Consider the following 15,375-nt stretch of genomic DNA (forward strand, 5'->3'; position numbering starts at 1 on the left):
TTTGTAATTTTTTTCCTCTTCCAGTAGTTTAACTGCACTATTCCTCAATTTTAGCCTATCTTTTTCTGCCGACTCAAAAAAATGGGTTAACATAAAAATAATTTCCATGTCAGTTTAAGGTCAGTGTTGTCCCAGTAATAGTTTGCTCAAAGCTCCATCTAGCCTGGCCTTTAACACTTCCAGGGATGGGGTACCCATGACTTCTTTGGGCAGTCCATTCCAGTGCCTCTCCACTCGCACAGCAAAGAATTTCTTCCTTAAACCTAATCTAAACCTTTCATCTTTCAGTTTAAAACCACTCCCTCTTGTCCTATTGTTGCATGCCCTTGCAAAATGTCCCTCTCCAGTCTCCTTTTAAGTCCCCTTGAGGTACTGAAAGGTGCTCTAAGGTCTCCCTGAAACCTTCCTTTATTAGGCTGAACAGCTCAGCTCTCCCAACCTGTCTTCATCAGAGAGGTGCTCCAGCCCTCTGATCATCTTCTATAACAAACACTACATCCAGGCTCAGAGGGGACAGTTAAATGAATGTCTGTATTTATCAAAGGTAAATATGATAAAGAACTTCACATAAGCAGTATCAGCACAACCAAATTCACAGTAAACATCAGATCAATGTACAAGTCAGACATATGCTGGACACGTGAAGGCCCCTGGTGAAGAATGTCTGAAAGAAACATCTTAGAGTGATTCTTACTCTTAGGCTTCATTTCACTAGAGGGCGAGCATCTCACTTTTTAGATAGATGATAACAACATGCAACATGTGCTAGACGACTTCAGAAAATAATCCACAAGTCAAACGAGTTTGTAAAGAACTATGGTCCCTTCTAATCTCAACCATTCTGTGTACTACCTCAAAAAGTAGGAAAAAAACCCAACAATTGCTTGTGCAACAGACTTATGCATAACAAAGCATAGTGATACATGTCACTTACTCCAAAGTGGCTATCACCCACGTTATTACAGCATGTTCCGATTGTTCTGCACAGTGATGTACAAAACCCTGCTATATGCAACCAAATGAGTATTTTAAGTAACTGTGCTTAAAGAAAAGCTGCTCTATCACTGAGCTATTAGGTGACTACATTCACCATAAGAAATTCCTATAAGGCAAAATAGGAAGAACAAACAGGAAACACATGTATGATATTAAATTAGCTATCTAAAGTAAAACATTTGAAAAGAAGTAAAGCAATTATCTACTTGCAGAATTCCATGCATGGCTTTGCCAAAGAGGGAATCTGGAGATGAAATGAAGAAATTCATCACAGATTAAAGGCAAAGCCACACATCAGAACCAGTCTGTAGGAACAGCTGAACATCAATTAAAGACAGAAATCCAAAGAACCTTTTACTATATGTGAGGAAAGTCAAACCTGAAGCAGCTCACATTTATGTGGTTCAATCACTTTTTAAACTTTTCAGATGTCCACATAATGTGCTATTTAAAAAGCAGTTTTCATTCAGGAAGCCCTTCCTAACATCACTGTTGACCACAGAAAAAGTGTTTGAAAGACAGGCTGCAGACCCCAAGCAAACTGCCATTCAGGCCCAATTCAGGAATAAAAGAATCATAAGCTTCTAAAAAGATGCACTTCTCTGGCCTATTGTTCATCTTGGCACGTTAGAGAGACAAAACAAACAAAAAAAATTTAAAAACCACCAAAGGAAAAAAAAAAACTCTACAATACAAGATTTTGAATCTGCCAAAACCACTTCAGATACCACCACAATTGGTCATTGCCACTTGCTGTAAAAAACTATTTGCTAGGAGTGGGCATGAGCTCATTTGCCTCCCTTTCTGCTCTGTATTGAAATTTCACCAACCATCAGCACACTTATTTCAAATCACAAATCAAATGAAAAGGAAAAATAACAACTAATTAGGTTTTTCTAGACCAATCTTTCCCTTCCTTGAACTTCTGAAAAATTAAGAAAAATCACAGTACAGACTAAACTATCTATTTGAAGACAAATCATTTTAAAGCAGGTGAAGTCAGGGAACTCAGCCTATGAATGTCATTTCTTACTAACACCAGTTCCCAACATCATGCCCTTACTCAACACAGATAATGTATATAGCAAAGTACTACAGCAAAAGTACTCTGAAAAGACTGAATGTGTTTTCCTTTTGCAACTTACCAGTTTAAACGTATCTGTCAAAAGGCACAAGATACAATTTTAAAATACTGTAGTTATGAGAGTTTATCTGCGTACATTTTCAGGTTTTTCCAGACTTGTAACTTGTTTCATGTCATGAACTGGAAACTGAAATTACTAGCATTTTTATTAAAATATTCTGCTTCTACAGGAGACTTAATGGAATGCAAGATCACCATTCACTCAGGTCTTCTTTTAAAGCAGTAACTTCAAGACAGAATAAATGCAAATAAAGCAAAAGGATGTAAGCACTATTGAACAGTCATATACAGCAAGAGGAACTACCTGAAGCACGTCTCAACAGTCCCTGTTTCTTACACACAGCTACTGGTGCAGTGTTCTGAACTCACGTATGTCAAGACCACAAAACATTTCTGGGTAGCCTTTGAGCTATAACAGAATGCTCAACTGAGCAGAATTAATCTTACATTCATCTTTCGAACACAAATCTCATGCAAACATTGTTATACTATGCTTGAATATATTGTGTTGAACAAGTTTACTGAAACAGTTTCATTTTCTTTTTATACTCCTAAATGAGGATCTACAAAAAGAAACATGCCCCAGGACTTCCAGCTGTTGCAATAAATGTATTAGTTATGAAGGCTACTGCTTTAAACTAGAGACAAGATCAGATCCATTACATAATATATCAGCTCGAAAATAATAAGAAAAAGGTAAAGTTGGGTAAAGTTACTTACCCATCATATTTATAAATGTTAACTTCAAATAAGTTGTCCTTAGCATGGTTGGCATGTTCAGTTACTATGAAGAAATAAACATTAAAATTTATTATTAAAAAATACTACTATAAGGCTGTATATAATACAGAATTACAAAAATGAATCCATTAGTAACCATTACTCTATTACCAATGGGACTATAGAACAGCCTGTCCATAAGATGTGTCTCAAAAGACTTTTGCCAAGGAAAGAATTAAAGGAGATATACACAGTACATATGGAAAAAATATTTCAGTAAAAATTGTGCAAATGATCAATTTGTTTTAACAGCGAAATTGAAAAAGAGAAGAAAGGCAGCATCTTTTATTAAGAGCTGAAATAGCTCAGGAACATCAGAAGTTTTATTTTAGTAAGCAAGAGCTGACAGAAGTTTGCCATTTAACTGGCTATCTGTGCTTTAGTTAGAAAACATTCTCTATCATTTTGTTTCATTTCCTTGGTAAGAAAAGGTAACTAACAGAAAGAATTTTAGCTACTCAGGAATGTAAAGAGTTCATACTGTGCTTATCAAGAAATTAAGGTATTCATTACTCACTAACAACATCAGTGGATATAGAAGCCAGATTGAAGAGTGGAGCAACTTTCTGTTCATAAATCCTCTTCCCTTGTCTTTTTCCTCCATAGGGATTAATATACACAAGCAGTTGCTTTGGTCTAGACTCTGCAGTAAGGAAAACCATAGTATACTGCTTTTGTACACAAACCAAAAATTCATCAAGCCATACAAACCCAAACCTATTAACATCAAAGCAAATACAGCATAAAAGACTTGTAACTCTTACACAAAGAGCTATAAAAGCCTGCTTCACCCACTCTCTTTATCATACTAAACCCAACAGTATTGAACAAATTGTTAATAAGACAGCAGGTGAAATTCAGAATCATTTCTTCTGACTTCGTCTCACAATTCTTACTCATCATTCTTGCAGTAGCTTCCCACTACACAAGTTACTCTAATTACATGAGTATTATGGGCATACAAGATGAAAAGGTCAGCAATACCAAAGCCACTTGTAAATGAAGTATACATAAAAATACTTTTACATAAATTTATTTAAACTTTCTTCTTTCTTTAATAACATGGTTAAAATCCATTTCCTTTCTGTGATCAAGTCACACTAAGAATGCCTCACAAAACTACATACTGCACAGCAAGTGCTTGTCCTACAGTGTTAGTTGCCCTAAATTGTAACACCTCCCCACCTCCAAAAACACCTTTGATATTACTATCTCAAATTTGTCCAAACAGTTATGGATTTACACTAGTAGTGTCAATGAAAACAATTATTACACCTCTGTATTTAACAGCAATGCTTGCTGCACCTAGTAAACCTCCATTTTTATGAAAGAGACAAAAACCTTAACATCTGTACTTCCTAAAATGGCATTCTAGATTATTAGTTTAAAATGAAAAAATATCAGACTCATTACATCAGCACACATTGACAACAAATCCACTCAAGCTAGATAGACTGATTAGTTTAAATCTGCTGTACATTCAAAGCACTATTCCCCATCTGAGAACAAATTCCCTTTCCTGAAGGAATTTGTTACCAATAAAATGAACAATTGCATTCAAATGGAATTGACTGCTCAGGCCACAGTTATCACAGGTGTACTGAATGGGTGCACAAACTCAGTTTTTTGAAAAGGACAGATGTCCCTTGCATAATGTATACCATTAAGAATGCTTCCATTGCCTGTTCAGAACAGTTTTTCTTAAATACTCATTTTTATTCTGTAAGCCTTTAGTACTTGCTCAGGTCCCACTGCAAGTGTACTTGTATCCAAATCCTTCTCCAGCTCTGTACCTCAGATGGGCCTCAGTCCTACACTTTAGGGAGCCCATCCCTAGTCCTGTCTCCAGCTGCAGCTGCTCCACTCCAGCCTCCCTGGATGGACTCAATGACTTTATCTCCCCTGGGCTGTAAACTGGACCTGTTTCTATCCCCATCTCTGCTCTGCACACCCTTCTCAGATGCAGTGGGATCCTGGTCAGCAAGGGCACTGCTTCTGCTGTGGTCACTCCTGACCTTCTTTCTGTCAGAGCTACTCTGCTCCTGCTGCTTCCTGACATCTATCAAGGTATCTCTTTCAGGAATAACTCCTTCAAAATTACTTTTAACCTCCCATGAAGTAGATGTCCAAGAGTCTCAGAAATGATTAATGGGAACTCTTACTACATAAGGCACTTTTTGTTGATGACAGAGTCTGGAAAGGTGAAACACACCCATAAATCTTCCAATTGCTACAGTCCTTGACCTCAAATCTCTAGCTTACATCCCTGAGCTTACATATATCCATTACTTCTTCCAAAGCTACAGTCATTTAAAGCCTCTGCTAAGCTTTCAATGTGTCTCTATTTTGTGAAAATAATTTATATCTGAGCAAAATTATATGACACCAACAGTCCTGACTGATTAAAGCACTCCGTACAACTTAGTGAATACGTAAGATGAAGTAGTGATAAGGCGACACTTCAACTCTTGGCTCCTTCAATTACCTCCCTCAATAAGCTGCTCTTAAGAGTTCAAAAAAGCAGATAAATCAAAATAACACTGATTGATATACAAGCTTACAAAATGATGGTGCAAATGTTCATAGTTTATTCAAACTTACTCTGCATTTCAAGTAATTCCTTCAGTGCCTGTGTCCACTGATTACATAAGTGCTCATCAACACACCAAAACGTCACATCACTGCACCGCCAGCGGTGATTTCGGGCTCTCTTCACATAATACACTATTTAAATTTAAAAAAAACCAAACAAACAACAAAACAAAACCATAATGAGATAGTTCTGTGAAATGAAAACCGCATTTCAGAAAGATCTCCAAAACACTGACTTGTAATTAACCTCCACTACAAACTTCTACCAATGACAGAAGCATTCAGAATATGACCAGCACACATTTGTAGAGTTCAAATTAAAACATAAATGAAAACACTCACTACAAGTAGACACCAAAGACTTCTTTTTAAAGAAGCCATTTCTCATCAACTTATAGACATACTTGTTAAGAAGTTCACTGAGCTTATGTATTATCTGCATTAAAGTCTGCAATATCTACACAAAAACACACAAGCTTAAGAAGATAAGCCACACTGATATCAAGTCTCATGTAATCAACAGGGTGAATTTCATTCTATAAAGCTGAAATTTGAGAAAGAAATATTTTATTTTCTTGTGCATAAAGACCTCATACTTAAAATTCGCATACAATAAGTCTGATCATTCTAACTGGAGGACTAAAGCTGAGGCAAACACTCCACAACATAAAATTTTGGCATGACATCTTTTTAGCATAGAAGTCACCAATCTTTTCCCAAAGCACTTTGTTTTAAGAATGCAGTCAATAATACAAAGAAACTTCCATGCATACATCCTGATGGTTAGGGGTAATTAAAAAACTGCCAAACATTTAGGGTTCATTCTTTCACCCTCTTTCGATTTGCTAGTCAAGAAGTAGAAAGCTTTTGTTGGTTTTTGTGGGACTTTTGCTCGGGTTTATTTCAGTTTGGGATTTTGGTGGGTTTGTTGTATTTTTGGTTTTTTAGGAGGTCTTTTTTTTCTTCTGTTTTTGTTGGAGGGTTTGCATTTTTTTTTGTGGGTTTTTTTGGGGGGCAGACTTTTTAGAACACATTTCTGTTTTAACAATACCAAACTGACGATTCCTTTTGAGTCTGCCTTAAACTACCTTCAGCAGAATAACAAGCACAAGCACCTAGAAACTGTTATTTGCCTTACCTGTGAAAGCATGTAGCTTTTCCATTTTTTGCCATCTGCCAATGTTACGTTGTTTCTTGTTAAACTCAGTTTCTTCTACAGCAATGATTTCAGAGATTGGTACAAAACAGTTTTCTGTATGAACACAAGATCTTACACATTAGAATCCTCAAACAACATCTGTATAATTATTTCTATGCCTAATATGATATGTCTATATCATTAGAGCAGTTGCTCAATAAACACAAGAACATAACTAGAGGTTTCCTGAATATTTTCAATTTTCTTTTGTCTTTAGTGAAAGCTCATAATCCATAACCACCTACAAACTACCCAAAACAGTATTTTAAATGTCTATGATTTCTCAGAAAATCAGGTATTTAATGTATAAAAATATTTTTGCATGAAGTCAAAATCCAGCAGCACTGATTTCAGAGCCCCTTCTATGAGGTCCAGCCCAGATACTTGACAGTGAATAGTACAAGCCATTTCAAAGAACGTGCAGCTAAATCTAGTGCACAGACTACAAAGGCTATTTGTTATTCTCAAGTAAGTAGATGGCTTATGAAAGAAGGGCATTCATATGAATTGTTAAGATTTTAAATCCCACTAAGCTTTTAAAGTTGTGTCTCTTAAGAAGACAATTCTAGATGTTATGTTTATGTACTGTAAATATTCTCCTTGTATCACTTCAAAACTACTGCTTTTGAGAATTAAAGGCCTCTTGTTCTTAGACTATGAAATAATTTCCTCCAACCTCATTCCCTTTTCTCTTATAGTTCCCAAACATCATCTCAGACTTCTCAACTCCTGTCAAATTGAAAACTTTTGTTTCATTTTCATTACTGATTTCAACACTGCTTTGTTGTTACTTCACCTAAAAAAAGTGAAACTTAAAATGGATATTTTGCATTTATGTATATGCAAGTGCTCTCTGTGCACATACACATGAATAAATTATTTACCTTATGTAAATAATCTCTTCTATAATAAGAATTATAATATAGTTGCTTGTCTCACATATACAAAGAGAGTGATACCAAGATATTGAGATATTCAACACATAAAATACAGACAATACCATTGTTACTGGGGTTTATTCTACATTTCATTTTCCTCACTATTTTGCAGTGGTACACTGGCAGTCGAGAGCAGTAAAATGAGTGAGAAGTTTTCCTGACCTCTTCACAGTTACAACTGCAATTAATTTGCCACTATTTCACTTTTATTATTTTTTCCCATCCTATTTAATTGATTTAGTTAAAGGAGTCTTTACATATCATTACATGTATTGACAATTTGTGGACTACTCACTCTTTTGGTATTTGAAATGAATTATACTCATTTAGTGATTTTATTTTCCCTGAATTTTTTAGCATGACTCAAAAGAAATATAGCCTTCAAACTTCATACTGAGGATCTCAATATGATTAACCTGTACATTTATCCAAGGAAAAAGGAATACCAAACAAAGATGGAACAATAAAGGAAAGGAAGAATATTCTTTAATCTTTCTTTCCCAAAATTGCTTTTACTTATTTTTCAACTGGCTCTGCCACCAGTCCAGATGTCAAAATATGAAAGAAAGCTGGTTGCATCTATAAAGAATGCACTTAAATTGTAATTTATTTTGTTACTGCTGAAATATATGCTATAAAACATAGTAACTACATTTAGATCAAAAATTAAATGACAGAGCTCTAAATAACATTTTTGGAAATAGTTGTACATAGTGCATACTTATTAGCATGTATGCTGGGAGTAGCAACTGAAGTAATTGTTTTATTAGGCAATTTTTATATAATAAAGTCATCCAACTGTACAGATAGCTAAAAGATTTTAAAGTACTTCCAAATCTGTCTCACCGAAAGCATTTCTTTGGATTATATACTTCAGCATACATTACCCAGCCTCTATTAACCTTGAAACCACTTATAAGCTCTCCTAATTGCGCGTTCCCTGTCTGACAGTTGCATGACTGTTTTGATTTTCCAGCAAATCTCTTCACAGACAAGACAAAAAAAAGTAAAAAGTAAATATTTTTGTTTTATATGTATATTTTTTTAAATCTTATGGCACCAAAGTTATAAATCTGAAAAAAACCAGATTCCTGAAAAATGGTGGGGGGGAACACCAAAGGAACAAAAGTGAAAAGGAGATTTCACCTTCCATCTGTAAATCTCTGGTTTTGGTGAAAGTCTGAGGAGTTTTTGTTCTCTGAATACCAGTTCTGCCAATCATACCCTTCAGTACTACTGAGCACCATAAAAGCATCAAGCAATTCCACTGCACTAACAGCATACTCCAATCTTAAGGCAGTCAAAATCAAACACTACTGAACCCAGTAATTGCAGAGGGCCAGAAAGATGCTAAGCTGTCTCAAATAACATCTGCTATTCAGAACATTCCCTACTGCTTATAATAACAAATTCTAGTGTACTTGAATAGACCTCAAGAATTTCTATCAGTCTACATATCTCTATCTTTACTTGACTTAGTGCTATACACAGAATATTGTTTAATCACATTGCAAACCAACTACTTAGTCCCACCCCTCCCTCTTTTCTCCAGAAGGAAGAAGCCTCTCAATGTGAAGCAGAGCACGAGCACAACAGTCCTGTTCCTCTGTCATTTAGTCACCAAAACCTGCCTCATAAAAAAACAGTACTAACCCAGCCTCTCTTGAAGGGTCACATAGGTACTAATTATAGTCCTTTTCTACACCTACTTTTACAGCATTTACCCTGTTATCAAGTAGCATGAGTTTATTTCACTGACACAGCACAAAGGTGTTCATTCAAACGCCTTCACATTTGTGTGTTTCTCCCAAAACATAGAAAACCTTATTGCCACATTAACAAAACACACAAAAAAAGTGGCTTGCACCAGTACTACAAGATCAACTTTAAGAAAAAGAGGTTGAAATATGGGCCCAGACAATATCAAAGAACTCTACTTGGCTCAGTCCAATTTATTCAACCAAGTAGCACATAACAACTTCTAGACAAAATTTTCACCATGGTCAATGGCTGACATATTAGAGACAAAGAGCTGACCATCCAGAGAAGGTGGATGAAAGGGCATGGCAGAAAAAAGAGTAAAAAGTTAAAAAGCCAAACATAACACACAGTAAACAGGTGACAGTCTTCCCAGCACTTTGGCTGTGCCAGTCATTACCCATTCTGGGTCACAGTGCTCTTAATTTTAACATTCTTCCTAAAAGCAAACTGATAAATCAGCAAAACACTGGATTAGATGCACACTACTTTTCCTTCATCAAGCAAGTGGGAGAGGGGGGAAAAAAAAACCCCACAGAAACAAAACCAAGGTAACACATTAACAGTGGGCTTTCTTTGGGCAAAATGCAGCCAGTAGGTGGGAAGTGTGTTTTTCTGTGTTAAGAAAAGACTTTTGGTGTATCATTGGTGTCTGCCACTCCCACAGAACACTTCCCGAGTTTATGAGCACTCACTCAGAACTTCAATCAAGACTTGTTCATTCACCACTGCCATTCATCACATCCTACAGACCAAACTTCCCCCTCACAAATGTGGTAGCTCAAAGCAACCTAGACCCAAGTACAAAAACATTGCTGATCATAGCATTTGGTTTATTTTTAAAATTCAGCTGAGGTCCATGGACACAGTGGCATTTAGAATAATTTAAACTATTAGCATTTTGTCATGACTTAAAAATATCAACAAGTAAAACACTGGGATACAGTTTAAAGAAAAAGTGCATTTTCAGTCGCTTTGAAAACTAGTTTGCTGTTAGAGCCCACATGACGGGTCAAACTTTCAGGTTTAAGATTTGCCTTCACCTAAAAGCAAGAGAACAGGAATACTTTCTATCAGAAGGTACATGGTATTATACCAATCATGCACTATAGAAAGACATGTTTAATAAACACTAGAGTAAGAGAAGGAAGGACCTAGAGCAGAATTATCAACAATTCACATCCTAAGGGAGGGGGAAGAAAAAAGGTATCATGATTGATTTAAATCAAAACTGTGGAGGAGTCACAAAAACATCCAAAGACCATGATTTCACCACGTACAGTCATGTATAAGGAAATTGGCTTCTTTTATTTTAAAGTAAGTTTTCAAGTACTTTGTAAACCAACAGACCAGTCTCCAATGTGATCACACAGTTAATTTTACATCACATGAATCTGAATCAAAGCACAGCAATTCGAACTTGGATCAACTTGAATATTTAAATCATATTATTGAATGTCTTCCCATCGTTTCTTGCACATTTCCAAATAAAATCTTTTCTGCTCAACTACAAATATTTCAATGATAAAGCAGGGGGCAAGATACACTTGTTCACTTTAAGGGGGGAAACAATCCAGCAAAAAGGTGTATGCTAAAGAACATGTATTGTTTAATGTAGTGTGCATCTCCATTTGAATAACTATCTTCCAGAAGACAGCACATTCCAGAGAAGCAATGCCTGCTGGAGCAATTATTCCCCACATCCTACCTGCGTTATGTAGTAGTGGCATTGCCTATAGAGAAACATGGTTCCCATTTCTGCACACACCCACTGCCAGATGGGAATGACTGATGACAAATGACCTTGACTAAGGATGTGCCAACACTCTGCAAGTACCAGGTGCTGGACAGACTTGTTGCCAAGCTGGCCCACTCTCTGCTAAGTACCCTTTTTATCAAACTGAGCTTTCTTTAGAATTCACCAGAATGACGTCAGTGTTGTGAACACTAGTACTGAGACTTCCTCAGGCAGTTGTTTTGGAAAAGACGTATGGAAGAGAATTCTGAAATACAAAGGCTAAAAGAAAGTGCAGGGAACACAGAGTTCAGGGTCTAGGTTAGTCACCTTCTTCATGCTTGTACTTTAGAAAAAAAAAATACTAGAAAAATGACAGGAGAATCTCATCCTGCATTTTCAATGCTTTATTACCAGGCACAGTAAAATCTTAGCCAATGCTTCTGAAGTAGCCCTAAGTATATATGTACAAAATACACTCTGCTATGAATTTGGTACAAAGAGTTTTATCATGTTACTTGAGAAAAACCTGACTGTGCCATCAACATGAGGGAAATAATAAAACAATTTAGCTGACCAGCTTTGTATACACTATTTATGATTAATGATTAATGATTAAATCTCAAGGAGAAATGTTACAAGGTTGAAAAATAAAGTTCATCAGAAAATTTGAAGATGAAGGCATTCCTAGGAAAAAAAAAAATGCATAGCTGAGAGTAACAAAGAAACACATGAAAATTTATGGGGAAAACTTCTCCATATAAGTTCAAACATGTCCAACCATCAAAGAACAGTAAACAGGAACCTGATTATATTAAAGAGAGAACTTGAAACTATGATGCTGTTAAACAAAGTCTAACAGTAAGAAATAAATTGTATTTCAGCATTTAAAAAGATACCATTACTTGAACAAACATTTAATGTTTTTGTTATTGTTGGTATCTTCCAAATGATAGCACGAAAAATAATTATCCTGAATCAATACTTCTGCATTTTGATACAACAGGGTTTTGACAGAATATGTACATATATATATATACGTATGTATGCAAATATCACTGTACAGACATGAGAAAACAGAAGAATCTCCCCATACTCTCTAAAACTATTTTCCTGAACAACAGGACAAAGTTCATGTTGTTTGCTATCTGTTCCTGATTTTGGATCCAACAAAGAAAGGTAAACATTTAAACACTTCCACAATACATCTAGCTTTAGTTCTGTACATGTCAAAGTCTGAAAGCCTTAGAAAAACATATTCCAAACAAATTTTATTTATATACCTATATTTAAGACAGTAATAAATGCTCTGAAAATAAGTAGCCCTGAGTTTTTACAGTTTCAAGACAACTGCTTCACCGTAATAGCTACCTACTAAACAAGAAATATTGCACTTCTATACTACATAATTTAGTCTGTATTTAGACACAATGTAGTCATGTAGTCAAAGGCTAAATGGTAGAAAGATACTAATCTTGGTCAAGCAACTCTTCTGAAATTATATGCTTCTAACTAACCCTCTTCCATATTATTAAGTTTATTTATATATTGTCATGTACGCTGCTCACATTTCCAAAATAATTGCAGAGAACGCGATGAATCATCACAGGTTTTAAAAAGAGCTTGGAGACAACAGGGCAGCAATAATACAAAACTGTGATGATATTAAAGCTCAAGTGCAAGGAACACATGAATTAATGAGGGTATTAAGAGAAGGTACATTATCTATTGTATTGATCCCTACTTAAATTATACCTGTGCTTCCAGAACACTTAGACATTTCTTTTTCTTCTCTTTTCTCTTGTGATTTCATATCATGCTTTCCAAAATCTTGCCAATAGCTGTGCTACAAGACAGTGGCTGCACTCTTAAGGCATCTCCAGCTGGGTACTACTTCAGAAACTGCCTCATATAGACTCTAATTCACTGTGCCCCACTCCCCTTCACAGAATTCTGACATTTGGAACATGTTTCAGGGCAGGTTCACACACCGTTTGGTCTACCAGGAGCAAGTCAGGAAAACTTACAACTTCAAAAGTAGCAAAAATTCACAACTGCAAGCAGCTGTAAACTTTGGAGTGCTCATGAGAGAGCTAGTGTGAATCTGTGACACTCTAAAGGAACTCATCAGACAGGAGAATGGCACTCCCCTTGAACTTGCTCTAGCCTACAAATCAGTCTCCTAGTGACATTGCAAAGGCATTTTTAGAAGGATTTTACGCAATTCAACCAAATTATCTCCAAAGTACGAGCTACTTTACCTAGTGGGAGCAATTATCTCAAAAGGCCTTGAAACTTTCTATTTTAAATTTAAGATCCAGGTACCTTTATCTGGACCAATTTTATTTCATTTTGAAAAGTATACAACCTATTTTTCATAACAATGTCTGAAGCTCGGCAGAATTAAAGAATCAGTTTGTCCTTAAAATCGCTAACACAAGATTACTAATAAGAAGAGTTGTACTTAGAACTTAATATCAGTTATGTAGACTGTAACACCAAATTCTTACAATTCTTGAGTTATCTTCCTCCTTTTTCCCTCACCTTCTTGAGAAAAGCCTCAGGTCAATAAGATATTTTGATAAAATCTGAAAAATATTTAACAAAGGTACGTGGTAAGAATGGAAGAACTATTTAAGTTTGGGGACTTGCCTGGGATTGGAAACATCTATACTCAAACCTTTCTCAGATGAAACTTCTAGTCAGCCTTTCTATTATTAGTTTCTCACTGTCTCAGATCCTGCAACCTCTAAAATGAGGATGACAGCAGTTTCCAGCTCTACAGCAGCTGCTGTGAAAAAAAGGACATTACACATTTTCAAATATTTACACAGCATGTTATTTTGGCTACATTAACAATGGAAATAATTATTATATAAAACCTCCAAGGTCAAAGACCCTGAAAAAACGCCTTTTAAAAGTACAGTAGAAAGTTTGATAGGCAAACATTCTCAGAAGTTAATCTGCGTTTTTTCGGCTATTTTCATTACTGACTTCACAGACTGGCAGTTTTGTACATCCACACTATGTTAACTGCACAAAAGGGGAACTACGGAAATATTTGTTACGATAGTGCAAACTAGTAGCGTATATTAAATATTTACAAGCCAGTAAATCTCAAAAGTTAAACTTTCTTTGTAAAATTTCTACTAAGCCAAGCGTTTAAAAAAAAAGCTCAAAAAAACCCCAAACCCAACAAAAGTAGTCATTGCTTGAGACACTGCCTCAGTATGAAAGTGTTTTTAACCACAAGTCTTGCTGTAACTAAAAAAAACAAAACTGCTTTTAAGGTTTTGCGGCGCCAAGGAACAATGGGGCTCAGCCGAACAAATCTGTGTTCTGCCGGCCAGCTGCGGGGCCAGGCGTGCCCCGGTGCCCCGAGCTGGGACAGATGCTCCAGGGGCTGCGGCTCAGCCGGAGCCGCTCTCGGCTTTGTTTCGGGAGGCACAGCGCGATCAGCGCCGTCCCGCCCGCACCTCCCCGCTCCGGGCCCGCCGGGATCGGGCCGCCTCCGCCCGTCCGAACCCCGGAGGCGACGCGCGGGCGCCCGAGGGCAGGAAGCGCTCCCGCCGACGGAGCTCTCCGGATGCTCCAGGAGCCCCGGGCCGCAGGCCGCCCCCGCCGGCAGCCGCGCCGCCGCCGGGGCCGCTGCGGACGCCCTTCCCCCGCCGCCGAGAGCAGGCGCCGGCCGGCGGCCCCGGCCCGCCCCAGGCCGCGGCAGGTGCGCCCCGGCCCCCGCCCGCCCCAGCACTCACCGCCGGCGCGGCGCGGCGGGCGGGGGTCGCGCCAGGCCAGCCGCCCCCGCTCCTCGTCTAAGGTGACCTCCCAGGAGCGCCGCCCCAGCCCCAGCGAGGACACGAGCCGGGGCCGGCGGCCCCCGGGGAGCCGCTCCATGGCCGCCGAGAGCCCGGCCCGCCGCAGCCGCTACCGCATGGCCCGGCGGAGCGGGCGGGCGCCGCGGGGCGAACCCAGCAGCTGCTAACGGCGCCCCCGGCCCGCCGCTACCCCGGCCCGAGCGGGGCGGGCTCGGCGTCAGCGCTACGCCAGCGCCGCGGGGCGGGGCCGCGGCTCCCGGAGCGCCCCGGCTCTCGGAGCGGCCCCGGGTCTTGGAGCGGCCCCGGCTCTCGGAGCGGCCCCGGCTCTTGGAGGTCCCCGGCTCTTGGAGCGCCCCGGCCCCCGGAGCGGCCCCGGCTCTTGGAGCTCCCCGGCTCCCGGAGCGCCCCGGCTCTTGGAG

The 15,375-nt window shown here is 38.5% G+C and overlaps 1 protein-coding gene across 1 annotated transcript in view; it reads right to left on the reverse strand.

Moving 5' to 3' along the window:
• CERK (ceramide kinase) overlaps positions 1-15,172 on the reverse strand; it is a 40,479-nt gene extending 25,307 nt beyond the window's left edge. Inside the window, exons 1-5 of the mRNA XM_033057813.2 lie at positions 14,897-15,172; positions 6,651-6,764; positions 5,522-5,644; positions 3,438-3,563; positions 2,861-2,924 (exon numbers count right to left, since the gene is read on the reverse strand). Coding sequence (XP_032913704.1) covers positions 2,861-2,924; positions 3,438-3,563; positions 5,522-5,644; positions 6,651-6,764; positions 14,897-15,035 — 566 coding nt within the window. The 5' untranslated portion in view covers positions 15,036-15,172. The remainder of the gene's footprint in view (positions 1-2,860; positions 2,925-3,437; positions 3,564-5,521; positions 5,645-6,650; positions 6,765-14,896) is intronic.
• Positions 15,173-15,375: the final 203 nt, after the last annotated feature.

Source organism: Catharus ustulatus, chromosome 4 (assembly GCF_009819885.2).
Source record: "Catharus ustulatus isolate bCatUst1 chromosome 4, bCatUst1.pri.v2, whole genome shotgun sequence".
Taxonomy (NCBI): Eukaryota; Metazoa; Chordata; class Aves; order Passeriformes; family Turdidae; genus Catharus; species Catharus ustulatus.